The 25404-nt window shown below is 46.0% G+C and overlaps 1 protein-coding gene and 2 long non-coding RNA genes across 3 annotated transcripts in view; 2 read left to right on the forward strand and 1 right to left on the reverse strand.

The window, feature by feature from the left end:
* Positions 1-7990: 7990 nt before the first annotated feature.
* Positions 7991-25404, reverse strand: part of LOC119959491 (oocyte zinc finger protein XlCOF6-like) — a gene marked incomplete at its 3' end in the record, with an annotated part of 29996 nt that continues 12582 nt past the window's right edge. Inside the window, exons 4-5 of the mRNA XM_038787731.1 lie at positions 25063-25120; positions 7991-9082 (exon numbers count right to left, since the gene is read on the reverse strand). Of these exons, the coding sequence (XP_038643659.1) occupies positions 7991-9082; positions 25063-25120 (1150 nt within the window). The remainder of the gene's footprint in view (positions 9083-25062; positions 25121-25404) is intronic.
* Positions 11016-16010, forward strand: LOC119959494. The gene is made up of 3 exons (XR_005459214.1): positions 11016-11101; positions 14155-14361; positions 15582-16010. It is a non-coding gene; the product is annotated as an uncharacterized LOC119959494 (long non-coding RNA).
* LOC119959493 lies at positions 19090-23419 on the forward strand. Its single transcript, XR_005459213.1, has 2 exons — positions 19090-19601; positions 22720-23419. It is a non-coding gene; the product is annotated as an uncharacterized LOC119959493 (long non-coding RNA).

Consider the following 25404-nt stretch of genomic DNA (forward strand, 5'->3'; position numbering starts at 1 on the left):
ATGAAAATGAATATCTTACCAAGGCCATCCCCACTACTTTCCTTCAACCAACCGCACAACCTCAGTCCATTGATTGCAGCAACATATCCAGCGTTCAGGAGAACAGCGACCATGACACCACACAACCCTGCTGCCATGGCAACCTCTGCAAGACGTGTCAGATCATCAACATGGGTACCAGCATTTCACGTGAGAACATCACCCAACCAAGTATGCGGTATCTACTTGTGCGACTCGGTCAATGTTATCTCCCTCATACGCTGCAGCAAAGGATGTCCCGAGGCGTGGTACATTGGCGAGGCTACGCAGACGCCGCGACAACAGACGAACGGACATCGTGCAACAATCGGCAGGCAGGAATGTTCCTTTCCAGTCAGGGAACACTTCAGCTGTCAAGGGCATTCAGCCGTTGATCTTTGGGTAAGTGTTCTCCAAGGCGGCCTTCAGGACTCGCGACAACGCAGAATCGCCAAGTTCCGCACACATGAGTACGGCCTCACCCGGGACCCTGGATTCATGTCACATTACACGTGCTTGCGGAATCCTACCAACTGTCCTGGCTTGAGACAATTCACACACCTTGAACCTGTGATTATCCCTCTCTCCAGTCGCACCATATGGATCTGTAAAGACTTAATTACCTGCAAAGACTCGCATTCAAAGTACCATTTTGCATCATTGAATTTTTCTACATATAGAACATAGAACATACAGTGCAGAAGGAGGCCATTCAGCCCATCGAGTCTGCACTGACCCACTTCAGCCCTCACTTCCAATCCTATCCCCATAACCCAATAACCCCTCCAAATATTTTTGAACACTAAGGGCAATTTAGCATGGCCAATCCACCTAACCTGCACGTCTTTAGACTGTGGGAGGAAACCAGAGCACCCGGTGGAAACCCACGCAGACACAGGGAGAATGTGCAGACTCTGTACAGACAGTGACCCAGCGGGGAATCGAACCTGGGACCCTGGCGCTGTCAAGCCACAGTGCTATCCACGTGTGCTACCACGCTGCCCATGTGCGTTTGTGGAACCCACATCTTCATTCACTGAGGAAGGAGCTGCGCTCCAAAAGCCAGTGATTCGAAACAAATGTGTTGGACTTTAACCTGGTGTTGTAAGACTTCTTACTGTGCCCACCCCAGTCCAACGCCGGCATCTCCACATCATAAATTAGAAGCATTTAGAATGAGAATGATGTGTTGCTTATATTTGACCCCTCTGTGTTTTGGTGTGAAACATTCTGCAGCCTAAATACCGTTCATGTATAAGAAAGGAGGGGTGACAGCAAATCCGCACTGAGCCTGGATTTCCTCATTTCTCTGAGTGATTTTTCCTGATTCTCTATCATTAAGGCCGAATCTTTCATAAATGTGGTTCAGTTCAATCTCTGCCATTTCCTCAAATTCAGTTACAGTATTGTTTGTGTCTGTCTCTATGACCACACATTACCATTAAACATGTTTCGGATGGTGATTAAAATATTAATCGGTGGATGGGGGGTTCCAAGTATGGCGGCGGGCGGGGGTGGGAAAGGTGGGTGATATGTTCCTGGAAGGGAGCTTTGCGAGTTTGAGGAGCTTGGAGGAGAAATTTGGGTTGGTAAGGGGAAATGATTTTACATACCTACAGCTGCGGGACTTTGCTCGTAGACAGGTCCCATCTTTCCCGCGCCTCCCGCCAATGGGGATCCTAGACAGAATAGTCTCTAAGGGGGAAGAAGGGGAGGGTAGAGTCTCGGTATTTATAAGGTGCTCATGAGGGAGGAAGGGTCCCAGACAGAGGAACTGAAACTTAAATTGGAGGAGGAGCTAGGTGGGGAAATGGAGGACGGCTGTGGGCAGAGGCCCCGAGTAGGGTAAATTCGACCGCGACATGTGCTAGGCTCGGGCTGATTCAATTTAAGGTCGTTCACCATGTGACGGGGGCTCGGATGAGCAAATTCTTTGGGATAGAGGACAAATGCGCTAGGTGCGCGGGAGGACCAGCGAACCAGGTTCACATGTTTTGGCCATGCCCTAAGCTGAGGGGGTACTGGGAGGGATTTGCGGGGATCATGTCCCGGGTGCTAAAAACAAGGGTGGCGATGAGACCAGGGGTGGCAATTTTTGGGGTTTCGGAAGACCCGGGAGTTCAGGGGGAGAAATAGGCCGATGTTTTGGTCTTTGCTTCCCTGATAGCCCGGCGACGAATACTATTGGCGTGGAGGGACTCAAAGCCCCCAAAGACGGAGTTGTGGCTTGCGGACATGTCGAGTTTCCTGGGTATGGAAAATCTTAAGTTCGCCTTGAGGGGATCTGTACAGGGGTTCGCCCGGAGGTGGCAACCATTTATTGACTTCTTTGCGGGAGAGTGAGCGTCAGCAGGGGGTGGGGAGGGGGGGGGGAGGAAAGTAGAGTACAGTAGGAGGGAAAATACGGCGGGTAGTACTGGTGGGAGAGGAGCGGGCTTGTGCAGTATGTTACGATTGAAGTATTGAAAGTACATGGATGTTTGCACATTTTTGCCTTTTTTGCTTTCTTTCTGTTGATGTCTGTAGCTGTTTACAAAGCCAAAACTACCTCAATGAAATTGTTTATTTAAATAAAAATATATATTAATCGGTGTCTATAACGCCATTAAATTCTTTTGTGAACTGAGCAAACTGCCAAGATCCGCACTTTGTTTTTTCATGTATGGAACGATCTGTCTGGATTGTACGCAGAACAATACTTTTCATTGTACCTCGGTACAAGTGATAATAAACCAATCCAATCAAAGAGACAGTTTCTTACTTGTCTTCAAATTGAAAAGTGTTCTTAAAAATTATTCATTCATGGGAGGTGGGCGTCACTGGCTGGTCCAGGAATTGCTGCTCATTCCAATTGCCCTTGAACTGCGTGTCTTGTGAGGCTATTTCAGGGGGCATGTTCAAGTTAACCACAACGTTGCTGTGGATCTGGAGTCACGTGTAGGCCAGACCACGTCAGAAGAGCAGATTTCCTGAAGTACATTAGTGAACCAGATGGATTTTTACAACAATCGACAATGTTATCATCAGACTTAATTCAGGACTTTTATTCAATTTCAATATCTATCACAGGCAGATTCAATCCCAGATCCCCAGAGCATTAACCTGGGTCTCTGGTTTACTTGCCCAGTAACAATACAGGGCAGCACGGTGAGTCAGTGGTTAGAATTGCTGCCTCACAGCCCCAATGTCTCAGGTTCGATTCCGGTTCTGGGTCACTGTCCGTGTGTAGTTTGCACATTCTCCCCGTGTTTGCGTGGGTTTCGCCCCCACAATCCAAAGATGTGCAGGGTAGGTGGATTGGCCTAGCTAATTTGCCCCTTAATTGGAAAAAAAATAATTGGATACTCTAAATTTTTTTTTTAAAAATCAATACCATTCCACCACTGCCTAGCCCACATATTCTTGACAGGATATAATGTCTAATGCTGTGTTCTGTGATCTTGTCTTGCAAGGATTCTACAGAACTGCTGGTGACTTTATTAATGGAGTAACTTCTCAAAATTATTGAGTAATTAATTTTTGCAAACAAATTCTGATAGCTCTGCAGTCTCTGGAAACATTTTGGTTGGTCGTGTTATTTTTTGAAACAAAGATCTAGGGCGAGATTCTCCCAAAACGGGAGAAATCGTAAAGCTGCCGTAAAACCCGGGCGGGTTTTACGGCAGCGCGCCCCTTCCCCACGGGGGACCGATTCTGGTCCCCGGTCGGGGCTAGCAGCCCGACGCCGTAGGCTCCGGCAAGACGGGCTTAACGAAAATCGTTAAGCCCGCTTACCGGAGTTAGCGCCGGCTGACGCGTCATATGACGTCAGCCGCGCATGCGCAGTTTGGAAGACTCCAACCCGCGCATGCGCGGGTGACGTCATCGCGTTTTTGCGCGAAACCCGCGCATGCGCGGGCCGGGTTGCCCCTCAGCCGCCCCGCGAATGGATACTGCGGGGCGGCGGAAGGACAAGTAGTGCGCGGGCATCGGGCCCGCTGCCCGCGATCGGTGCCCACCGATCGCGGGCCCATGGCACCCTTGGCACGGCCGTGGTACTGCCGTGCCAATCGGTGCCATGGTTATAAAAAGCGAGTTGGTGACGCTGTTTTTACGAACGGCAAGACCAGATGTGTTTGCCGTTCGTGAAAACGGCGGAAAGGGCTGGGACTTCGGCCCATCTAACAGCTGTGAATCGCTGCCGGCCGTAAAAAAACGGCGGCAGCGATTCGGGTCGGGACTTCGGCGGGGGGGGTGGGAGAATAGCGGGAGGGCGGGAAAAATGTCGGGAAGGCCCTCCCGCTATTCTCCCACCCGTCGTGGGGGGCGGAGAATTTCGCCCCTAGTCTTTGCAATACAATTACCTGATACACCAATTCACTAATGATAACCAATGTTCACTACTGAATAATCATCAATTTAGTTATAATTTTTTGCTGTGAAATCAATACATAGTTAATATAGAAACAGTACAGAAGGTGAAATGGCTGCAGGAAGCCACATGTTCGAGGTATAAAAGGGCTTCCTTGACCTTGTTACTAATGACAGTGAATACAATATGAAAATAACAATTTTAGAACTAAATGTGATTACACATGCGTACTTACAGCTTCCTACATTACAACAGTGAACATGTTTCAAAAGTACTCCATTGGCTTTAAAACACTTTCGGAGGTCCAGTGGTAGTGAGAGGTTTTATAGAAATGTACATTTGTTCTAATTGTCCATAAACTCGGATATATTACACTCGGTGTCCTCGCCAGAATCATTGATGAAGACTGAGTCTTAATTTTGTGTAATAACCATGGCGTTGATTTCATTATGAATACTCTGTGAACCTCCAGACACATAATAAGCACAATTATTTGTTGTAAAACACAGTGAGTTGTTGTGATTTGGAATACACTGTCTGTAAATGGTGGTCGAGCCTCATTGGACTGTCATTTGATATATTCCGAAAAAGAAAACAAAATAGTCGAACTATGGGATTAAATGGGACGCTGGACAAAGAGCTGGCATGGGAAAAATGGGTCAAATAGACTCCTCTGTGCTTTAGCAGCCTTGTGTACATGTAAAGCGAGTGGTAATGACCTGGAACCTACTGCCTATGAGGGTAGGAGATGCAGAGGTGACGGAAGGATTTCAAACGGAAATTGGACAGGCACTGAGAGAAATAAACCTGCACAAATTTGGGGATAGAACAGGACAATGGACAGACTGGCTTGACAGAGCGCCAACTTGGTCTCAAAGGGCTGAATGGCCCCATTCCCCACCCTCCAGATGCTGTGATCTGAGAGAGAAATTCAGCTGCTCCAGTCTCTCAAACTAACTGGAGTTCCTTATCCCTGGTGCAATTCTAGCACAATGGTTAGCACTGTTGCTTTACAGCACCAGGGTCCCAGGTTCGATTCCCGGATGGGTCACTGTCTGTGTGGAGTCTGCACGTCCTCCCCTTGTGTGCGTGGGTTTCCTCCGGGTGCTCCGGTTTCCTCCCACAGTCCAAAGATGTGCGGGTTAGGTGGATTGGCCATGCTAAATTGCCCGTAGTGTCCTAATAAAAAAAGTAAGGTTAAGGGGGGGGTTGTTGGGTTACGGGTATAGGGTGGATACGTGGGTTTGAGTAGGGTGATCATGGCTCGGCACAACATTGAGGGCTGAAGGGCCTGTTCTGTGCTGTACTGTTCTATGTCGATGTTCTATGTCTGCGTGGGTTTCTTCCGGGTGCTCCAGTTTCCTCCCTCAAGTCCCAAAAGATGTGCTTGTTCGGTGAATTGGAAATTCTGAATTCTCCCTCAATGTACCCAAACAGGCGTCGGAGTGTGGTGACTAGGGGATTTTCACAGTTACTTCATTGCACTGTTAATGTAAGCCTACTTGTGACAATAATAAAGATTATTATTATTGTAAATGTCCTCCACACCTTCTCAAAGAACGTCACATCTTTCTTAAAGTGTGGGGCCCATATCTAGGGTTCCATTCCAGAGGGATAGAATTGAAAAGCATGGAGGAAATGTCCAACTTGTTTACAACCAGGGTTAGACTACACTGGGAGCACTGACAACATGGGTGATCTCCATTTAGAAAAAGAAAATAGAGGCACTGGATAAGGTGCAACAAAGATTCATAATAGAGAGAACTGAGAGCATTTAACACTCATGATGTGGAGATGCCGACCATCAGGAGCATAGAGACACAGAGAGATCTGGGCGTGCAGGTCCACAGATACTTAAAAGTGGCAGCACAGGTGGAAATGGTGGTGAAGAAAGCAGACAGCACGCTTGCCCTCATAGGACGGGGTATTGAGTATAAAAGCTCAAAAATTGTTACAATTACATAGAATGTTGGTTGGGCCACAGTTGGAATACTGTGTCCCAATTCTGGTCACTGCTCTACCAGAAGGTTGTGGAGGCTTTGGAGAGAGTACAGAAAAGGTTTACCAGGATGTTGCCTGGTATGGAGGGTATTAGCTATGTGGAGAGATTGAATAAACTAGGATTGATGTGATCTCCTTAGAGAGACGGAGGCTGAGGGGTGACCTGATAGAGGTTTATAAAATTATTAGGGGTATAGATAGGGTGAACAGTTGGAGGCTTTTTCCCAGGGCGGAATTGAAAATTACAAGGGGCCACAAGTTCAAGGTGAGGGGGGAAAGGTTCAGTGGAGATGTGTGGGGGGAGTTTTTTTTACTCAGTGGGTGGTGGTGGCCTGGAATGCACTGCCAAGCGAGGTGGTTGAGGCAGATACGTTAGCGACCTTAAAGACTTATCTGGACAGGCACATGAACAGATGGGGTATAGAAGGATACAGGCGGTTGGTCTAGATAGAACACATGGTTGATGCAGGCTTGGAGGGCCGAAGGGCCTGTTCCTGTGCTGTATTGTTCTTGGGCGAGGCCGTACCTGGAATATTGTGAGCAGTTTGGGTCTCCTTATCGGAGGAAGGATGTTCTTGCTCTAGAGGGAGTGCAGCGAAGGTTTACCAGACTGATTCTTGGGATGGTGGGAATGACATATGAGAGATTGAATCGGTTAGGATTGTATTCGCTGGAGTTCAGAAGAATGAGGGGGCCTCACGGTAGCATGGTGGTTAGCATCAATGCTTCACAGCTCCAGGGTCCCAGGTTCGATTCCCGGCTGGGTCACTGTCTGTGTGGAGTCTGCACGTCCTCCCTGTGTGTGCGTGGGTTTCCTCCGGGTGCTCCGGTTTCCTCCCACAGTCCAAAGATGTGCGGGTTAGGTGGATTGGCCATGCTAAATTGCCCGTAGTGTAAGGTTAATGGGGGGATTGTTGGGTTACGGGTATACGGGTTACGTGGGTTTAAAGTAGGGTGATCATTGTTCGGCACAACATTGAGGGCCGAAGGGCCTGTTCTGTGCTGTACTGTTCTATGTTCTAGAAATCTATAATATTCTAACAGGACTTGACAGGGTAGATGCAGGAAAGATTTTCCCGATGGTCGGAGTGTACAGAACCAGAGGTCGCAGTCTGAGAATATGGGGGAGACCATTTAGACAGAGATGAGGAGAAATTTCTTCAACCAGAGAGTGTAATGAAAATGAAAATCGCTTATTGTCATGAGAAGACTTCAATGAAGTTACTGTGAAAAGCCCCTAGTCGCCACATTCCGCCGCCTGTTCAAGGAGGCTGTTACGGGAATCAAACCGTGCTGCTGGCCTGCTTTCAAAGCCAGTGAGTTAGCCCAGTGAGCTAAATAGCCCCATATGGTGAGAGTGGGGAGCCTGTGGAATTTATTACCACAGGAAATAGTTGAGACCAATACATTGTATGTTTTCAAGAAGCAGTTAGATATTGCACTGAGGGCAAAGGGGATCAAAGGATATGGAGGGGAAAGCGGGATTAGGCTATGGAGTTGGATGATAAGCCATGATCATAATGAATGGCGGAGCAGGAGCAAAGGGCCAAATGGTCTCTTCCTGTTCCTATTTCCTATGTTTCTATGTAATCCCTTCCCACACTAAGAGCAGATGAACGGCTTCTCCCCAGTGTGAACTTGCTGATGTGCCTGCAGACTGGATAACTGTGTGAATCCATTCCCACAGAGGGAGCAGGTGAATGGCTTCTCCCCAGTGTGAATTCTCTGATGTCTCTGCAGGATGGATGAATCAATAAATCCCTTCCCACACTGAGAGCAGGTGAACGGCCTCTCCCCAGTGTGAATTCGCTGATGTCTCTGCAGCGTGGATAAATCATTGAATGTGTTCCCACACTGAAAGCACGTCAACAGCTTCTCCCCAGTGTGAACTCGCAGATGGTTCCGCAGGCTGGAAGAAGCTCTGAATCTCTCTCCACACTGAGAGCAGGTAAATGGCTTCTCCCCAGTGTGAACTCGCTGGTGTGTCTGCAGGGTGGATGACTGAGTGAACCCCTCCCCACAGTAAGAGCAGATGAACGGGCGCTCACCAGTGTGAACTCGCTGATGGATCCGCAGGTGGGATAAATCAAGGAATCCCTTCCCACACTGAGAACACGTGAATGGCTTCTCCCCAGTATGAATTTGCTGATGTTTCTGCAGGGCAGATGAATCAATGAATCCCTTCCCACACTGAGAACAGGTGAACGGCTTCTCCCCAGTGTGAATTCGCTGGTGTCTTTGCAGGGCGGATGAATCAATGAATCCCTTCCCACACTGAGAGCAGGTGAACGGCTTCTCCCCAGTGTGAATTCGCTGGTGTCTTTGCAGGGCAGATGAATCAATGAATCCTTTCCCACACTGAGAGCAGGTGAACGGCCTCTTTCCAGTATGAACTCGCTGGTGTGTCTGTAGGGTGGATGAATCAATGAATCCCTTCCCACACTGAGAGCAGGTGAATGGCTTCTGCTGAGTGTGAACTCGCTGGTGTGTCTGTAGGGTGGAGGAATCAATGAATCCCTTCCCACACTGAGAGCAGGTGAATGGCTTCTCCCTAGTGTGAACTCGCTGGTGTGCCTGCAGGTGATATAATCGAGTGAATCCATGCCCACACTGAGAGCAGGTGAATGGCCTCTCCCCAGTGTGACTGCGTCGATGAATCTCCAGCTCAGATGGGAATCTGTATCCCTTCCCACAGTCCCAACATTTCCACGGTTTCTCCATGTTTTGGGTCTCCTCGTGTCTCTCCAGATTGGACAATCAGTGGAAGCCTTGTCTACACACAGAATATGTTCACAGCCACACAGAAACTGTCTCTCGGTACTGTGAATGGAGTGATGTTTTTTCAGGCTCTGTAATAGTTGAAGCTCTTTTCACAGTCAGTTCACTGGAACTCTCTCATCGGGTGTATGTTGTGTGGGTCTTGATGCTTTTTCAGTCACGCTCACGTTTAAAATCTTCTGAAGCCAACGGATTGAACAAAAATTTCTCCTTCTTGCCGATGATATTCAGAGCCCGACGATATTCAGATCGGATGGAATCGAGTAAGTTTGTCATATCAAGGTGTGACGTTTGAGATTTCTGTCTATAATTCCTCCTCTTCCAATATCCTTTAAAAACAATTTACAAAAGCCATCAGTTCGTACAGGATAGAAATTCAGAATAGACAATTCTAATTTTTATGTCATGTTTTTTTCCTCTCTCTTATTCCCCGAAAGCTGTAAATCTCCATCCCACACACTCTCCCTCCATTCTCACTCTGCTGTATCTAATATTCACCCTCCCAATTCTCCTGAAGGTGCTGATTCAGGCTGATTGACAGATCCAAGCTCAGCTCATTGTTTCTTGACCAGGACACAGAGATTAGAATAGAAGCAAGAGTAGGCCATTCGGCCCACCGAGTCTGCTCAACCATTCAATGAGATCCTTGGCCGATCTACCTCAGCACCATTTTCCTACACGATCACATATCCCTCGATATCTTCAATATCTAGAAACCTATCAATATTTGTCTTGAACATACTTAATGACTGAGATCCACATTCGTCTGGGGTGTATTCCAAAGCTTCACCACATCCGCGAGTGAAAAAACCCCTCATCTCAGCTTTCAGTCTATTTTCCTACCTGTTCCCCATAACTCCTGCCTGAACCCCATAACCACCAACTCCATTGTCAATAAAATATGACAGAATTTACAGTGCAGAAGGAGGCTATTTGGCCCATCGAGTCTGCACTGGCTCGTGGAAAGAGCACCCCACACAAGCCTACATCTCCACCCTATCCCCATAACTCAGCAACCCCACCCAACACGCAGGGCAATTTTGGACACTAAGGGCAATTTAGCATGGTCAATCCACCTACATCTTTGGGCTGTGGGAGGAAACCAGAGCACCCGGAGGAAACCCACACAGACACGGGGAGAACATGCAGACTCCGCACAGACAGTGACCCAAGCCGGGAATCGAACCTGGGACCCTGGAGCTGTGAAGGAATTATATCCAACTTGTGCTTCAATATATTCAATGATCCCCACCCCCCCCGTCACGCCAGACTCCGCTGCTCCACGTGGAAATGAAATTCAAAGACTAACCTTCAGAATATAATGTTCTTTATTAGTGTCACAAGTAGGCTGACATTAACACTGCAATGAAGCTATTGTGAAAAGCCCCTCGTCGCCACACTCCAGCACCTGTTCGGGTGCACAGAGGGAGAATTCAGAATGTCCAATGTCACCTAACAACACGTCTTTTAGGACTTGTGGGAGGAAACCGGACTACCCGGAGGAAACCCACGCAGACACAGGAGAAGTTGCAGAATTCGCACAGTGACCCTAGCCGGGAATCGAACCCAGGTCCCTGGCGCTGTAAAGCAACAGTGCTAACCACTGTGCGATCGTGCCACTACATTAGAAAAATCTGTGCCCAATATTACTTTACTGCCCCCTTAAATGTCAGCCATCTCCTGGGAAAACCAGCCCTTTAGTTGTGAATATTAGGAAAGAGACCATCCTTTTAGCCAGACAAATAAATTAATCAAGCTGAGGGACACTGAAGCCTGGGTGTGTTTGCTGCCTCGGGCACTGGGACCTGGCCGGGTGAGACTACGAAGCCCCGCCCATTCCAGACGTCACAGCATCCGCGCATGCGTACCGTTCCATTTCAATCAAGATGGCAGCCGTTGAACTGGGCCTGTTATCGGGAAAAAGAGCAGAAGCTGCAAACGCAGGACCTGCAGGTTCGTATTCCTGGTTTAGGGCCTTCACGTAGTGTTTAGAAACTCTCTCCCTCCAGAGTGGACTCCGTCGCTTCCTCCGGATTTCCGCATCCTTACCCGCTGCCCATAAGACAAAGAAGCGTCTCTTTCCCAGGCGCCAGCACCCACCGCTCATGCTCCAACTACTCCCAGGCATTGCGCCTGCGCACTGTTGTCCTGCGGTGTCGATAGGGGACATTCACCACCGCGGGGAATGCCGGGTAATGCAGCCCCATTCATCATCCCAATTAGTGAATAGTGATTTTTGTTTGCTATGATGTGAAGTTTGGGCGAGTGGGATATAAATCATACATAAATCCAAGTAAGAGGGAGACATGTGGCATAGTGGTTAGCAGTGGGACTAAGGTGCTGAGGACCTAAGGTGCATGATGGACTGGGGTTGTGTTCTCTGTCGTTTCTGATGGTCTTGGGCTGAGCAGTTGCCACAGCAGGCTGTGATACATCCTGTGATAGGATGTTTTCCTATCATGTTTTCCTGCATCTGTAAAAATTGTAAGACCCAACGTGGACAAGCTGGATTTCCATAGTTTCCTGAGGAAGTATAGGCGCTTTTTTTTTTAAGAATTAGAAAAGTACAGCACAGAACAGGCCCTTCGGCCCTCAATGTTGTGCCGAGCAATGATCACCCTACTCAAGCCCACGTATCCACCCTATACCAGTAACCCAACAACCCCCATTAACATTATTTTTTTAGGACACTAAGGGCAATTTAGCCTGGCCAATCCACCTAACCCGCACATCTTTGGACTGTGGGAGGAAACCGAAGCACCCGGAGGAAACCCACGCACACACGGGGAGGACGTGCAGACTCCGCACAGACAGTGCCCCAGCCGGGAATCGAACCTGGGACCCTGGAGCTGTGAAGCATTGATGCTAACCACCATGCTACCATGCTGCCCATTTATGCGCTGTTATGCTTTCTTGGTCGTAGCGTTGATGTGGGAAGCCCTATGCATCTAATATTGGAAAATAGATATCTAATGAGAGGGATTTGTGTATCTAATTTGTGTATCCTTTTTAGCGTGGCCAATTCACCTACTCTGCATGTCTTTGGGGCTGAGATCCATGCAGACACAGGGAGAACAATTTATGTATCCTTAATGAACATCGATATGCAGAGAGGCAGATGAAAATCCTTTAAACATCTCACTTGGAACAGAACTGTCTGAAACTCGAAACAGGAGCTTCAGGAAATCAAAGTACATAGAACATAGAACAGTACAGCACAGAACAGGCCCTTCGGCCCTCGATGTTGTGCCGAGCAAGGATCACCCTACTCAAACCCACGTATCCACCCTAAACCCGTAAACCAACAACCCCCCCAACCTTACTTTTAAGGACACTACGGGCAATTTAGCATGGCCAATTCACCTAACCCGCACATCTTTGGACTGTGGGAGGAAACCGGAGCACCCGGAGGAAACCCACGCACACACGGGGAGGACGTGCAGACTCCGCACAGACAGTGACCCAGCCGGGAATCGAACCTGGGACCCTGGAGCTGTGAAGCATTTATGCTAACCACCATGCTACCGTGCTGCCCCAGAGTACTGAGAAACAGCCAGCTGCCCAGTTGATGGAAGACATTCTTAAAATATAAATTATTGGACATTGGTTCAAATCCTAGCTTGGGTCACTATCTGTGCCCAGTCTGCACGTTCTCCCCATGTCTGCATGGGTCTCCGGGTGCTCCGGTTTCCTCCCACAGTCCACAGGTTAGGTGAAATGGACACTCTGAATTCTCCCTCAGTGCACCTGAACAGTAACTTCATTGCAGTGCAAGCCTACTTGTGACACTAATAAAAAAAAGACATTCACTCACTTGACTGAGCAACTCAGGTACCAGTCCTCAAGTCTGGTGCCAGACCTCACTGCTCCCTTGCCCTTATAACCTCCGAGCTCCTCTTGCTGTTGTTTCCCAGGACAATTGAGGGGCTGTTTAGCACAGGGCTAAATCGCTGGCTTTGAAAGAAGACCAAGGCAGGCCAGCAGCACAGTTCAATTCCCGTACCAGCCTCCCCGAACAGGCGTCGGAATGTGGCAAATAGGGGCTTTTCACAGTAACTTCATTGAAGCCTACTCGTGACAATAAGCGATTTTGATTTCATTTTAGGGCAGCACGGTTGCATAGTGGTTAGCACAGTTGCTTCACAGCTCCAGGGTCCCAGGTTCGATTCCCGGCTGGGTCACTGTCTGTGCGGAGTCTGCACGTTCTCCCCGTGTCTGCGTGGGTTTCCTCCGGGTGCTCCGGTTTCCTCCCACAGTCCAAAGATGTGCAGGTTAGGCGGATTGGCCATGCTAAATTGCCCTTAGTGTTCAAAAAATGTTAAGTGGGGGTTGCTGGATTACGGGGGTAGCGGAGATACGTGGGCTTCAGTAGGATGCTCTTTGTAAGGTCCGGTGCAGACTCGATGGGCCGAATGGCCTCCTTCTGCACTGTAAATGCTATGATTCTATGAATCAATGTCCACTCTCCTACATTACTCTGTCTGATAGAGTTCAGAGGCTCAGAAGAGGAAAGAAATGAGGACATGAATCTGAATTCAGAAATACAGTTAAAGAAACATGATAAACTGAAGGATTTAAGTCACAGTATTTAATTGCAATTAATATATTAATTTTGTCTGACACTTAAGCGGAATGGAAGCAAATTATTTGTTATTTGTAAAAGCACAGTAGTTGTTTTATATCGCTCTTTTCTATGATTTCGACACATCATCTTTCTTTTTTCTTACATTTAAATGGTGGAGCATGCTACCCAGAATTCCCTCCATGGGCGAATACAGATATTTTAGTTTATTAACAACTCCATATTACAAAAGAACACAGCTGAATACAAAACAATCAGCAATACAGTAGAAACATCCACAATACACCAAAACTGGACATTCTGAATTCTCCCTCAGTGAACCAGAACAGGCGCCGGAATGTGGCGACTCGGGGATTTTCAGAGTAACTTCATTGCAGTTAATGTAAGCCTACTTGTGACAATAAAGATTTTTGTTATGAAACAGAAAGCAATGAATAATCAACAAGAAAACAAAACCACCAGATTTCACGCCAGCACACGCCCACCACCACATCAGCAGAAAGGCTCCCAAACGAGCAACACAGACCACTGGTAAAGGACACACTGATATGGGGCACGGCGGAAGGGAGAGAGGGAGAAAGAACACCCCTCCCAAGAGGGAGCACAGTTCAACCCAGAAACAGTTGTGTATGTGAGTACATCTTATCTTAATCAAAAAGACTGTAATGCGCAGGTACAGAAAGGCTGGGCAGACCAATTATGAGCAGGGTTCAGTTAGGATGGGCATTGGATGCAAAAGCAATTTGGGCTGGAGTGGAGATGGTGGAGATGCTGCTGGGTTTAACCTATTGGACTGGGACTAAGGAGGACGAACAGGCCATTCGGCCCTCCAAGCCAGTTCCACCATTCAATATAATTAGGGCTGATCTGGTTGTGGTCTCAGTTTCCTTTGCCTGTCTGCACCACCCACCTGCACCCAGAACCATTGACTCCCTTGTCTATCAAAAATCTGTCCAACTCTACCCCAGCCTCCACTGTTCTCTGCGGAAGTGAATTCCACAGACTAATGAACATCGGAAACAAAAAAATTATCCTCATTTAAGCCTTCACATTCTCCCCATCTCTCATTCTTAAAGTGTGTCGCCTCGTTCTAGTCTTTCCCACGGGTCCAAAACCGTCCTTATTATTTTCCTCCTCTGAGCCTCTGAACCCCATCAGACAGAGTAATGTAGGAGAGAGGACACTGATTGTCTTGGGAAAGGTGTGTAATCGGCGGGGCTTCGTTGTCTATTCCCGGCCTGGTCCTAGTGCCCGAAAAAGCATCGTTCTGGCAACAAGTTAAACAACTTCACCCATCCCCAGGCTGCAGTCGGGAAGAGTGCATGAAGCCATGGATATACTCAGGGTGAGAGGTTACAGCCTCTGTATAGTTTCCTGAAGGGGCTGCTCCTCAACTTTGGTTACACTTGAGCCCCAGGCTCCTAATCTTTGGCTGTCCAGTGTGGAGGAGGCTGGGTAAATCAGAAGTACTTCTCCTGGACCTGTTCTTGGATCTGGTTAACACAGAAATTTGTTGAACCTCAATGAGCAGTTTCTCTGGAGGTTGGGCGCCTGTCAGACTGCCTTGCAACGTTTCATTGAAAGGGAGCAGTGGTGTCCACTGGTACGCTTGCTACCTTCCACAACTGGTGGGAAACTCGGTAAAGAGCAACTCCAAAACACTGGAAGCAACATTCTGGTTTAGTTAGGAAGCTTCCCTTTGATTTTGTTGCTAATTTTGTCTTCTTTCAGTTTGTTTGGACCACTTATTTGGGGTAACAAGCGATAAAAGATTAGTCCACAGAAACTGGAATTGTCTATTCTGAATTTCTATTGCTATACAGTGATGATGTTTGTAAACTTCTTTTACAGGGTATTAGGAGAAAACATTTTGCAAGTGGAAACTCAAACAAAACATCGCAGAGATGTAACGGAATCATTCACTACATCAAAATCTGAATAACTTCGGAGAATGTGGAAGGAGAAATGTTTCTCTGTTCTATTGGTGGGAAAATATTTCAAACATCAGTGTGATTGGAAAGCAACGAGATACACACACACCCAAGTGAGAGTGTTCCAGTGAACTGACTGTGGAAACATCAGTGTGACTGGAAAAGCACCGAGACCCACACAACACATAGCCAAGTGAGTGTTGCAGTGAACAGACTGTGGAAAGTTTTAACCAGTTACACAGCCTGATAAAAATACAAGCATTCACAGCGGGGAGAAACCTTACACATGTTCTGTGTGTGGCTCAAGCTTCAACTGATCATCCAGCCTGGAGAGACACAACAAATCCAGCACCATGGAGAAACCGTGGAAGTGTGAGGACTGTGAGAAGGGATTCAATTATCCATCCCTGCTTGAAAATATTCAACACAGTCACACTGGGGAGAGGCCATTCGGCTGCTCCGTATGTGGGAAGGGATTCATTCAGTCCTCCCACCTGCTGACACACCGGCAAGTTCACATTGACGAGAGGCTCTTTAACCCCTCAGGCTGTGATAACAACTCTAAAATCTCCGAGGACCTGGTCAAGCACCAGGTGGTTCCCACCGAGAGACAGTTCAGTTGCTCTCACTGTGCGAAACGGTTCATACGATCATAGACACTCATCGAACATGGACGTACTCACACTGGGGAGAGGCCATTCACCTGCTCTGTGTGTGGGAAAGGATTCACTCAATCAGCCTACCTCACTACACACCGACTAGTTCACACGGATAACAGACCTTTCAAATGTACTGAATGTGAGAAGAGTTATAAAACCACAAGTGAATTGTCGATACACCAGAGAGTCCACACTGGGGAGAGGCCATTCACCTGCTCTAAATGTGGGAAGGGATTCTCACGATCATCCTACCTTGCTAAACACCAACTGGTTCACACGGATAAAAGACTTTTCAAATGTTCTGAATGTGAGAAGATTTACAAAACCTCAACTGATCTGCTGACACACCAGCGAGTTCACAATGAGGAGAGGCCATTCAGGTGCACTGTGTGTGGGAAGGGATTCGCTCTGTCGTCCAGCCTCCAGAAACACCAGCGAGTTCACACTGGGGAGAGGTCATTCACCTGCTCCACGTGTGGGAAGGGATTTATTCATCCATCCAATCTTCTGACACACCAGCGAGTTCACACTGGGGAGAGGCCGTTTCTTTGCTCTGACTGTGGGAAGACATTCATCCACTCATCCCACCTCTTGAGACACCAGAGAGTTCACAAGGAACAACTGGAATTGGATTCTGTTGTTAATGCTGCTGTTAATCACATCCAGGACTGAACCATGTTCATTCTGACAGTTGGAGAATGTTCATGCTGATGTTAATCATCCCACAACTTGCTGCAGTTTAATATTCTGATATGTGTCAAATGAATTTATGTTTTTTCAGCCACACAGCAGGGACAGTAATTTCTCCAGGATAAGAGGAAACTAACTGGTGTCCTGTTCCCGACTGCCCCATTTTAGGGTCTCTTCTCCTTTTTAATCCAGTTCTCATCCCTTCAGTTACTCCCATGGACAGGTCCGAGCTCCCCATACCTTCCAGAGTGTTTCCTAACCCTCGGATCCAGGGAAGGTATCGGGAACACTCCCAGGATCACAAACACAAGAGCCAGTCTTTAGGACTGAGAGCCAGTGTTTTGGACTGATGTACTGAATCTCATCATTAAGGGTGGGATGGTTGCAAAGCCTCCTCTTCCTGTGGTTACACTTTGGGCTGAAATTAATGAAGCCACAGATCTCTGTTTGGGAAGTGGATCATTGTAAACAGGAGTTTAGGGTTACATTGTGCAGGAAGAGAAACAGAAACCAAAACCGCACAAGAGGCTGAGTTGTTGCTGATTTTAGTGAACTCCTTTCCCAGGATATTCTAAACTAACTGGTCTGTAATTGCTGGAACTGTCCTTTTTGAACAAGTGCATAACATTTGTAATTCTCCAGTCCTCTGGCACCCCCAGGAATGGCTGGGAGATTATTGCCAGCACTCCTGTAATTTACATTCTCACTTCAACACGTCCTCAATTTTGAACCGATCTAGGGACAGGGTTTCCTAATCTGTCTCCATGGCCTGGGTAGTGTTCTAACCCTACAGGCGGCCCAGGGATCTGCAACCTCAGAGTCCCTGTGGCCTCACCTGAGTATTATTTACCAAGGTGAGGGGAGTAGGAGCTGCCCCACCTTTTCCTCGGACTGCTGGAACATAAATATCCCGACCCAGGTGTGGGTAGACGCCGGAGACCCCTTTGGTGAGTAGAAGATATAAATAGTAAGAGGAATAAATCGAAACTTTTCTACAGTCATCGCTTCCGAGTGCTCGCTTGCCTGAGACTTTATAGATAGCTGGTGAAGACAGTGAGTTTAGTTTGATTTTCAACAAGGTGACTCGATCTTTAAAAGCTCCTTCTTCATGAGTATGAGGGGGTGAGAAAAATATCAGCCATGATTCAATGGCGGAGCAGACTCGATGGGCCGAGTGGCCTAATTTTGCTCCTCTGTGTTATGTCTTGTGATCATTGATGATTTCAAAGTAATACCTGTTTCTGTAGAACATTTAAACCTGCTGTCTTTATTTTCGAAAGGATTTATCTTATGGATGTTGTTAGGAAAGTTATCCAGGGTTAGCTATAGAGTACTGTATTCTTTTGGTGGGGTGGTCAGGATTGGTAGTTGATGAATTGTTTACTGTTTGTTTATAAAATGTTAACTGGATTCATAGAATAAACATTGTTTTGTTTTAAACACACTAGCTCTCTGTTGCATCACACCTGCAAAGTGGTCCCTTGTGCTCCCCATAACCACAATCTATTTAAAGTTGTGGGTCAGGTGAACTCCATGATGCACTTTGGGGTTCTCTAAACCCTGGCCCAGAATAGGCTGGATTCTCCGATCGGCAGAATCGCGTTCGGCGATCGGCCGAACATTCCATTTTGATGCTGGTATCAGAGGGTGCACCGTTTTTCCGATACTCCGCCCCCTAAAACGGTATTCTCGAGGAGTACGCCACATGGCGTATGGACGGTCCCCGGACATCACCTGGGACCCTCCCCAATGCTCCAGCCCCAATTGGCCATGATGTGGGACATGGGGACTTTGAGGCGACTCTTGGGACAGACATAATGGACAGCAGTAAATTGAAGGGGTGTAGGTTAGGTTGATATTACATTAGGATAAATGGGTGGCACAACATTGTGGGTCAAAGGGCCTGTACTGTGCTGTATTGTTCTGTGTTCTATGTGTCCTCAAAACTTTCAGGGACCTTGCGTGGTGGCTGCGGACTGTGTCCAGCGCTGTCACTGTCGGGGGGTTGGGGAGCCATTCCGCTGGCAGGGGAGGCTTCGGCTGGGGCTGGGGGGATGGTCTGGGGTTGGCGAGTGTAAGGTATATTTCTGCAGCTGCTTCTAGCTCTGACTAAGGAGGGCGATGGGGGTGGCGGTTTAGATAACATTTATGTTAGCAACAGTACTGTGAGTGGGCAGCTATGTAACCCGCCCAAGGCCATTGCGCGCGGAACAACCTTTATCAGTGTGTGTAACTTGAGGCTCGGCAGAATGCGCCTTCTCCAGCCATAACTCAGATGGCTGTACGCGTTACAATCCTAGAGTAAAAAACTATTTGATTGAAGCCTTACTGTGTCGACTCACTCATTGAACTGAGATTTAGCCTAACAAATTGGTGACCCCGACGTTGGGGGGGGAGTCGAACACAACTCCGTTTAAGATCGCAGAGACAATTAAAAGCCGGCTAAAAAGAAGGTACGGAGTCAAACCTGTTAAATCAAAACTCCAAAATTGAAATTTTAAATTGTGTAATAATTGTCTCAGTGATTGAAAAAGGAGACAAAAATAGAAGACGACCATAGCCGGACGTCAAACGCCTTGGGATTGTGACACGTAAGTGTTAAGTTGAACTTAAAAGTCCTTAAGGTGTAAGATTAATGATTTCCTTCGACCAAATATTAGTGATAATATTTACCTAAAGTCTTTACTTAAAAAACTGTCAGATATCAGAAGTAGAGTGAGAAGGAAATAGAATTATTACCTTCGACCAAATATTAGTGATAATATTTACTCAAAGTCTTTACTTAAAAAACTGTCAGATTTCAGAAGTAGAGTGAGAAGGAAGTAGAGGACATGTTATTACCTTCGACCAAATATTAGTGATAATATTTACTCAAAGTCTTTACTTAAAAAACTGTCAGATATCAGAAGTAGAGTGAGAAGGAAATAGAATTATTACCTTCGACCAAATATTAGTGATAATATTTACTCAAAGTCTTTACTTAAAAAACTGTCAGATCTCAGAAGTAGAGTGAGAAGGAAGTAGAGTTTTAGAATCGGAAAATTGTTTTGTTGCCTTGTGACAAGAGGACATTACCTTCGACCAAATATTAGTGATAATATTTACTCAAAGTCTTTACTTAAAAAACTGTCAGATATCAGAAGTAGAGTGAGAAGGAAATAGAATTATTACCTTCGACCAAATATTAGTGATAATATTTACTCAAAGTCTTTACTTAAAAAACTGTCAGATCTCAGAAGTAGAGTGAGAAGGAAGTAGAGTTTTAGAATCGGATAATTGTTTTGTTGCCTGAGAGATCTGTCACGTGAAGGTCGGGCATTGAAAACAAAACAGTTTTGGATCTATTATCACCGGTTCATAAGAGACTTGAAATATAAATGTCCGCATTTGAAAACAAAACAGTTTTGGATCTATTATCACCGGTTCATAAGAGACTTGAAATATAAATGTCCGGTAACATTAGCTTAAGTGAGATAAGGTGCTGTCAGGGACTGCGGAGTTCCCAAATCTTATCTCCCAGAATTCTGACATAGTAAACTGCTTTGTTACTGATATTCAGGCCTTTGTGTGAATATTTTCACCCCTAACATTTAGTGTAAGTCTGGAAGGATTTGCTGAGCTGGACGCCGCTCGAGCCGGTGGACAAGGCGAGTAGTCAAACCTTTGACCGCCTAAAATTAGAATCACTTGGCAAGGCGGACAGACGGTGAGGTAACATCCAATAAATCTAGTATCAAGGCCAAATGAGTAAAAAAGTCAGTTTAAAACATTTTTTTTTGGTTTTTGAAGAGCAAAATACTCTGGTAAAAAAAAACAATGATCAAAGATGGGTGTGATTTCTGTGGAACAGAGAAAAATGGTGAGATACACAGAAGTAAAGATAAGACAAATAAAGTTCTAAGCACAAATGATAAATTAAACCTTCATACCATTTGGAAGACAGGCTGGTTTAAAGGAATTGAGCTCTAACTCCTTTAAGCATGTCAATAAAACGAGTAAAGATACTGCAGTAGGTTCTGCAAACTAGCATAAAGACCTCACAAAACTGCCAACAATTACGGCTAACGACTGTCCCAGAATGTCTCAAGGAGAGAAAAAAATCAAATTAAGTGAAGTCCAAAAGATCAGAAAGGGGCTAAAGCACTTAATTAGTTTTGTTCAGGAATGTCTGAGGATGACTAACACCCCTCCCAAAACAAAAAAATGGGGAGGAAAATCAATACAAGGTTACGGTTAGAAACTTAAGAATGGATACATGTCGAGAATAACTTCAGATCGTTTCAAGCCGTCCAGATAAATTCAGCAGTAATTCAACTCACTTGAAATAAAAGAAAAATAAACATCCAGTAATGTCTCTTTCCAAAAACCGGTTAAACAACGAACATTGAAAATTGAAAGAAAGGATGGGTAATGTCTAAGGTCGCATAACGGATGGAGATGGCATCATGCCCAGTTCTCCACCACTTTTGATTCTGTACAAAAATTTAACCATTTCAGCAAGCAGGTCATCTGCACAAAGAAATATACATCTCTAAGAATAGCTAATGCCTCTAAAATTAATCAGTAGAAATTGACTTAAATGGAATGACACAGATAAAGTTTTTGAAGGAGAATGAAAAATTTTGTTCAGTATTTTAATTTTGTTCCATTTTAGAGAAAGAGAGACAGAGAGAGAGTTACGTAGAGAGAGAGAGACTGATAGAGACAGCAAAAGTTGAGAGAGCGAAAGAGAACGTCAGGGAGAGACAGAGAAGGGGAGGGGTAGTTAGATAAAGAGAAAGAGCGACAAGAGTTCCAGAGAGAGAGAGAGAGAGAGAGTTTTAGGCATCTAAACTTTGTTCTGAACTATTCACAGTCTTTGTATTCAGACTTTGACTTCAGACCTTGACTTGTTACGAGCTGTGATTATTTGAAAGCTTCAAATTGTCTACGCATTGTCTTTAAAGATTATAGTTTGAGTACAGTTAACAATTTTTTTTCTTTTCAAAGGCTATAATTTTAATCAGGGTGCAAAATCACGTATGTAAAAATAAGAAAATATTAGTTTTATGGTGTTCAGTGGAGGTTAGGATAGTTGAAATACATGTGACAAATATGATCAAGCCGGTGTTTCATTAGTTCAGGGTTAAAACTTCCCTGACACAAAAAATCATCAGTAGGGTGAAACTAAACTGTCTCACAACGCAGATGTTTTAATTATGAGATTGCAGAATGACTTATAAACAACAGATGGGTAAATGAAATATGTCCATGAGTTTCAATAACATATTGTGTTCCCTGAAAAACTTGATAACGGGAATTTGGCAGCACTCCAACTTTTACTCCCAGCCATTTGAGTGAAAAATTTAAAAACAAGTTTCAAGATGCGAATGGCATCATTCCAATTTATGCACCCACTATACCCCCTTTTTGTCTCTGCAAGACAGTCAACCCTTTCAACAAGCTTTTGTGTGTAATCCAGAAGATGTCTTGACACTCCCATGCTGGTTTGCCTGCGAGTTCTGGCCTTTTAAATTCTGATAAAGTAATGAACAGTCCACACAGCTGAAGATGCATTTTTAATTGGAACTTACAAATCTTAAGTTTTGAATTTTCACCCTCTTAACGACCCAGGACCCAAGACCAACCCGGAGTGGGTGCAAACATGGGAAGATAGGGAAATTGAAATAAGTCAATATATCAAAATGCTCGGTAACATGGTCACTTTAGTTTCGCAACAGGTGAACAACGCGGCCGGTGACGGAGAAGAAGGACAGGAGAGTCCGATAAAAGAAGGGGACCTGGTGTGTATCAGAAAACCCGGAAAAATCCCGTGGGCTGAGGGCATTCGCCAACCGGGAGGAACTACCTCCTAGAAGAATACTTAGAAGCTGAAATGTGAAACTGGGGGGGGGAAGGGAACGAAAGAAAAACGCGCGGGTTATAAGGGGCAAGGCAAAAATTGTATGTAATGTACACCGCCCCTGGGAAGGACTTGAGACTCCGGCGGGTCGAGCCAAGAGGATTGGGGGGGTCCTCACCTACCAGAGACCTCAGGACCCAACCAGGCGGTATAGAACGCTTGGCAAAAAGGGTTTTTTATTTCTATTTTTGCGCGCGTTTCAAAACATAGGGGGCGCGGGAAGTAATTGTTGTCCTCATAAGAGGACAAAGGAGGGATTGTAAGGTATATTTCTGCAGCTGCTTCTAGCTCTGACTAAGGAGGGCGATGGGGGTGGCGGTTTAGATAACATTTATGTTAGCAACAGTACTGTGAGTGGGCAGCTATGTAACCCGCCCAAGGCCATTGCGCGCGGAACAACCTTTATCAGTGTGTGTAACTTGAGGCTCGGCAGAATGCGCCTTCTCCAGCCATAACTCAGATGGCTGTACGTGTTACAATCCTAGAGTAAAAAACTATTTGATTGAAGCCTTACTGTGTCGACTCACTCATTGAACTGAGATTTAGCCTAACAGTCCTCAGCGCCACAGTCCCAGTGCTAACCACTGTGTCACATGCTGCCCCTCACATGTCTTTTCTGACTTAACAAAAACACTTCACACTGTCAGTGATCTTATATTCAGCATGTTCCTCAAATTTGGCTGTCCTCAGAACTTGGCCACCATCCTCCACCTACACCCGATGACACACAAGCCATGAACCTCATCAATGGAAACACCCCAGACACTATCTCAGTGAAGACTGGGATTCGACAAGGCTGTGTCACTGCAGCAACCCTCTTCCCTGTCACGGTAGCACAGTGGTTAGCACTGTTGCTTCACAGCACCAGGGAGCTGGGTTCGATTCCCACTTGGGTCACTGTCTGTGCGGAGTTTGTACATTCTCCCTGTGTCTGTGTGGGGCTCCCACAAGTCCCTAAAGATGTGAGGTGAATTGTTAGGTGAATTGGACATTCTGAATTTTCACTCAATTTAGAGCCGCTGGAGTGTGGCAACTCAGGAATTTTCACAGTAACTTTATTGCATTGCGACATAGAAGATACATAGAAGATAGCAGCAGGAGGAGGCCTTTTGGCCCTTGGAGCCTGCAAGGCTACTTAATGTTAGCCTACTTGTGACACTGTCTCACCTCCAGAAAATTAGCCACGGGTGTGGAGATAATCGACAGGACAGGAAACCGACACCACCTTCAAAACAAAACCAGATTCAGTTCAACCTCAGGCATCAAGCTCCAGTCTGTTAAATCCCTCCACCTCCCTTGATTCTATAATCTCATTTTCCTCATCTAGGAAGAAGGATGCATGCCAGGGATCTCAGAGACATTGTGACTATATTCAAGAAGAGAGACAAGTCAAATTGTGGTAATTACACAGGCAACTCCCTGCTGTCTGCAAGAAGATCATTGCCAGGATCCTCCTCAATGATCTCCTCTTAGTGGCCAAAGAGCTCCTTCCAGAGTCACATTTAGGTTTTCTCCCTCCATGAGACACCAAAGACATGATCTACACGTGACAAACCAAAGCAAAATACAAGGAACATCACGAATCACAGGTCATTTCTGACCTCACAGAAACACTTCACTGTCAAAGTGATGTTTAATTCAGTATGTTCTTCAAATTTGGCTGTCCTCAGAACTTGGTCACCATCCTCCGCCTACACCACAATGACACACGAGCCATGTTCCTCATCAATGGAAACACCCAGGTGCTATCTCAGTGAAGACTGGGATTAGCCACGCCTGTGTCACTATACCAGCCCTCTTCCCCTTCACAGTAGCACAGTGGTTAGCACTGTTGCTTCACAGCACCAGGGACCTGGGTTTGATTCCCACTTGGGTCACTGTGCGGAGTCTGCACATTCTCCCAGTGTCTGCGTGGGTCTCCCAAAAGTTCCGAACGACGCGCGGAGAATTGTTAGGTCAATTGGACATTCTGAATATTCCCTCAATTTACCCAAACAGGTGCCGGAGTGTGGCAACTAGGGGATTTTCACAGTAACTTCATTGCAATGATACATAGAAGAGACATAGAGGATAGCAGCAGGAAGAGGCCTATTGGCCCTTCATACTTAATGTATGCCTACTTGTGACACTAATAAAGATTATTATCTTACCTCCAGCAAATTACCCACAGGTGTGGAGTTATTCGACAGAACAGGAAACCGACACCACCTTCAAAGCAAAACCAGAATCAGTTCAACCTCAGACATTAAACTCCAGTTTGCAGATGTCTGATCTGCTTGTTCAATCCATCCATCTCCCTTGATTTTATAACCATTAATACTCTCGTCTCACAAACTTCTATCAAACTCAGTTTTTATAGTTTCTAATGACAGAATCTGAACAGAATTGCAGATTTCACTATATTTTCTTAAAAGTGATTTCTGACATTGCTCCTGAACAGCCCACTCTCAGTTAGACAAATAAATATCACTGATTTGGTCATTTAAATGGTG

Source organism: Scyliorhinus canicula, unplaced genomic scaffold (assembly GCF_902713615.1).
Source record: "Scyliorhinus canicula unplaced genomic scaffold, sScyCan1.1, whole genome shotgun sequence".
Taxonomy (NCBI): domain Eukaryota; kingdom Metazoa; phylum Chordata; class Chondrichthyes; order Carcharhiniformes; family Scyliorhinidae; genus Scyliorhinus; species Scyliorhinus canicula.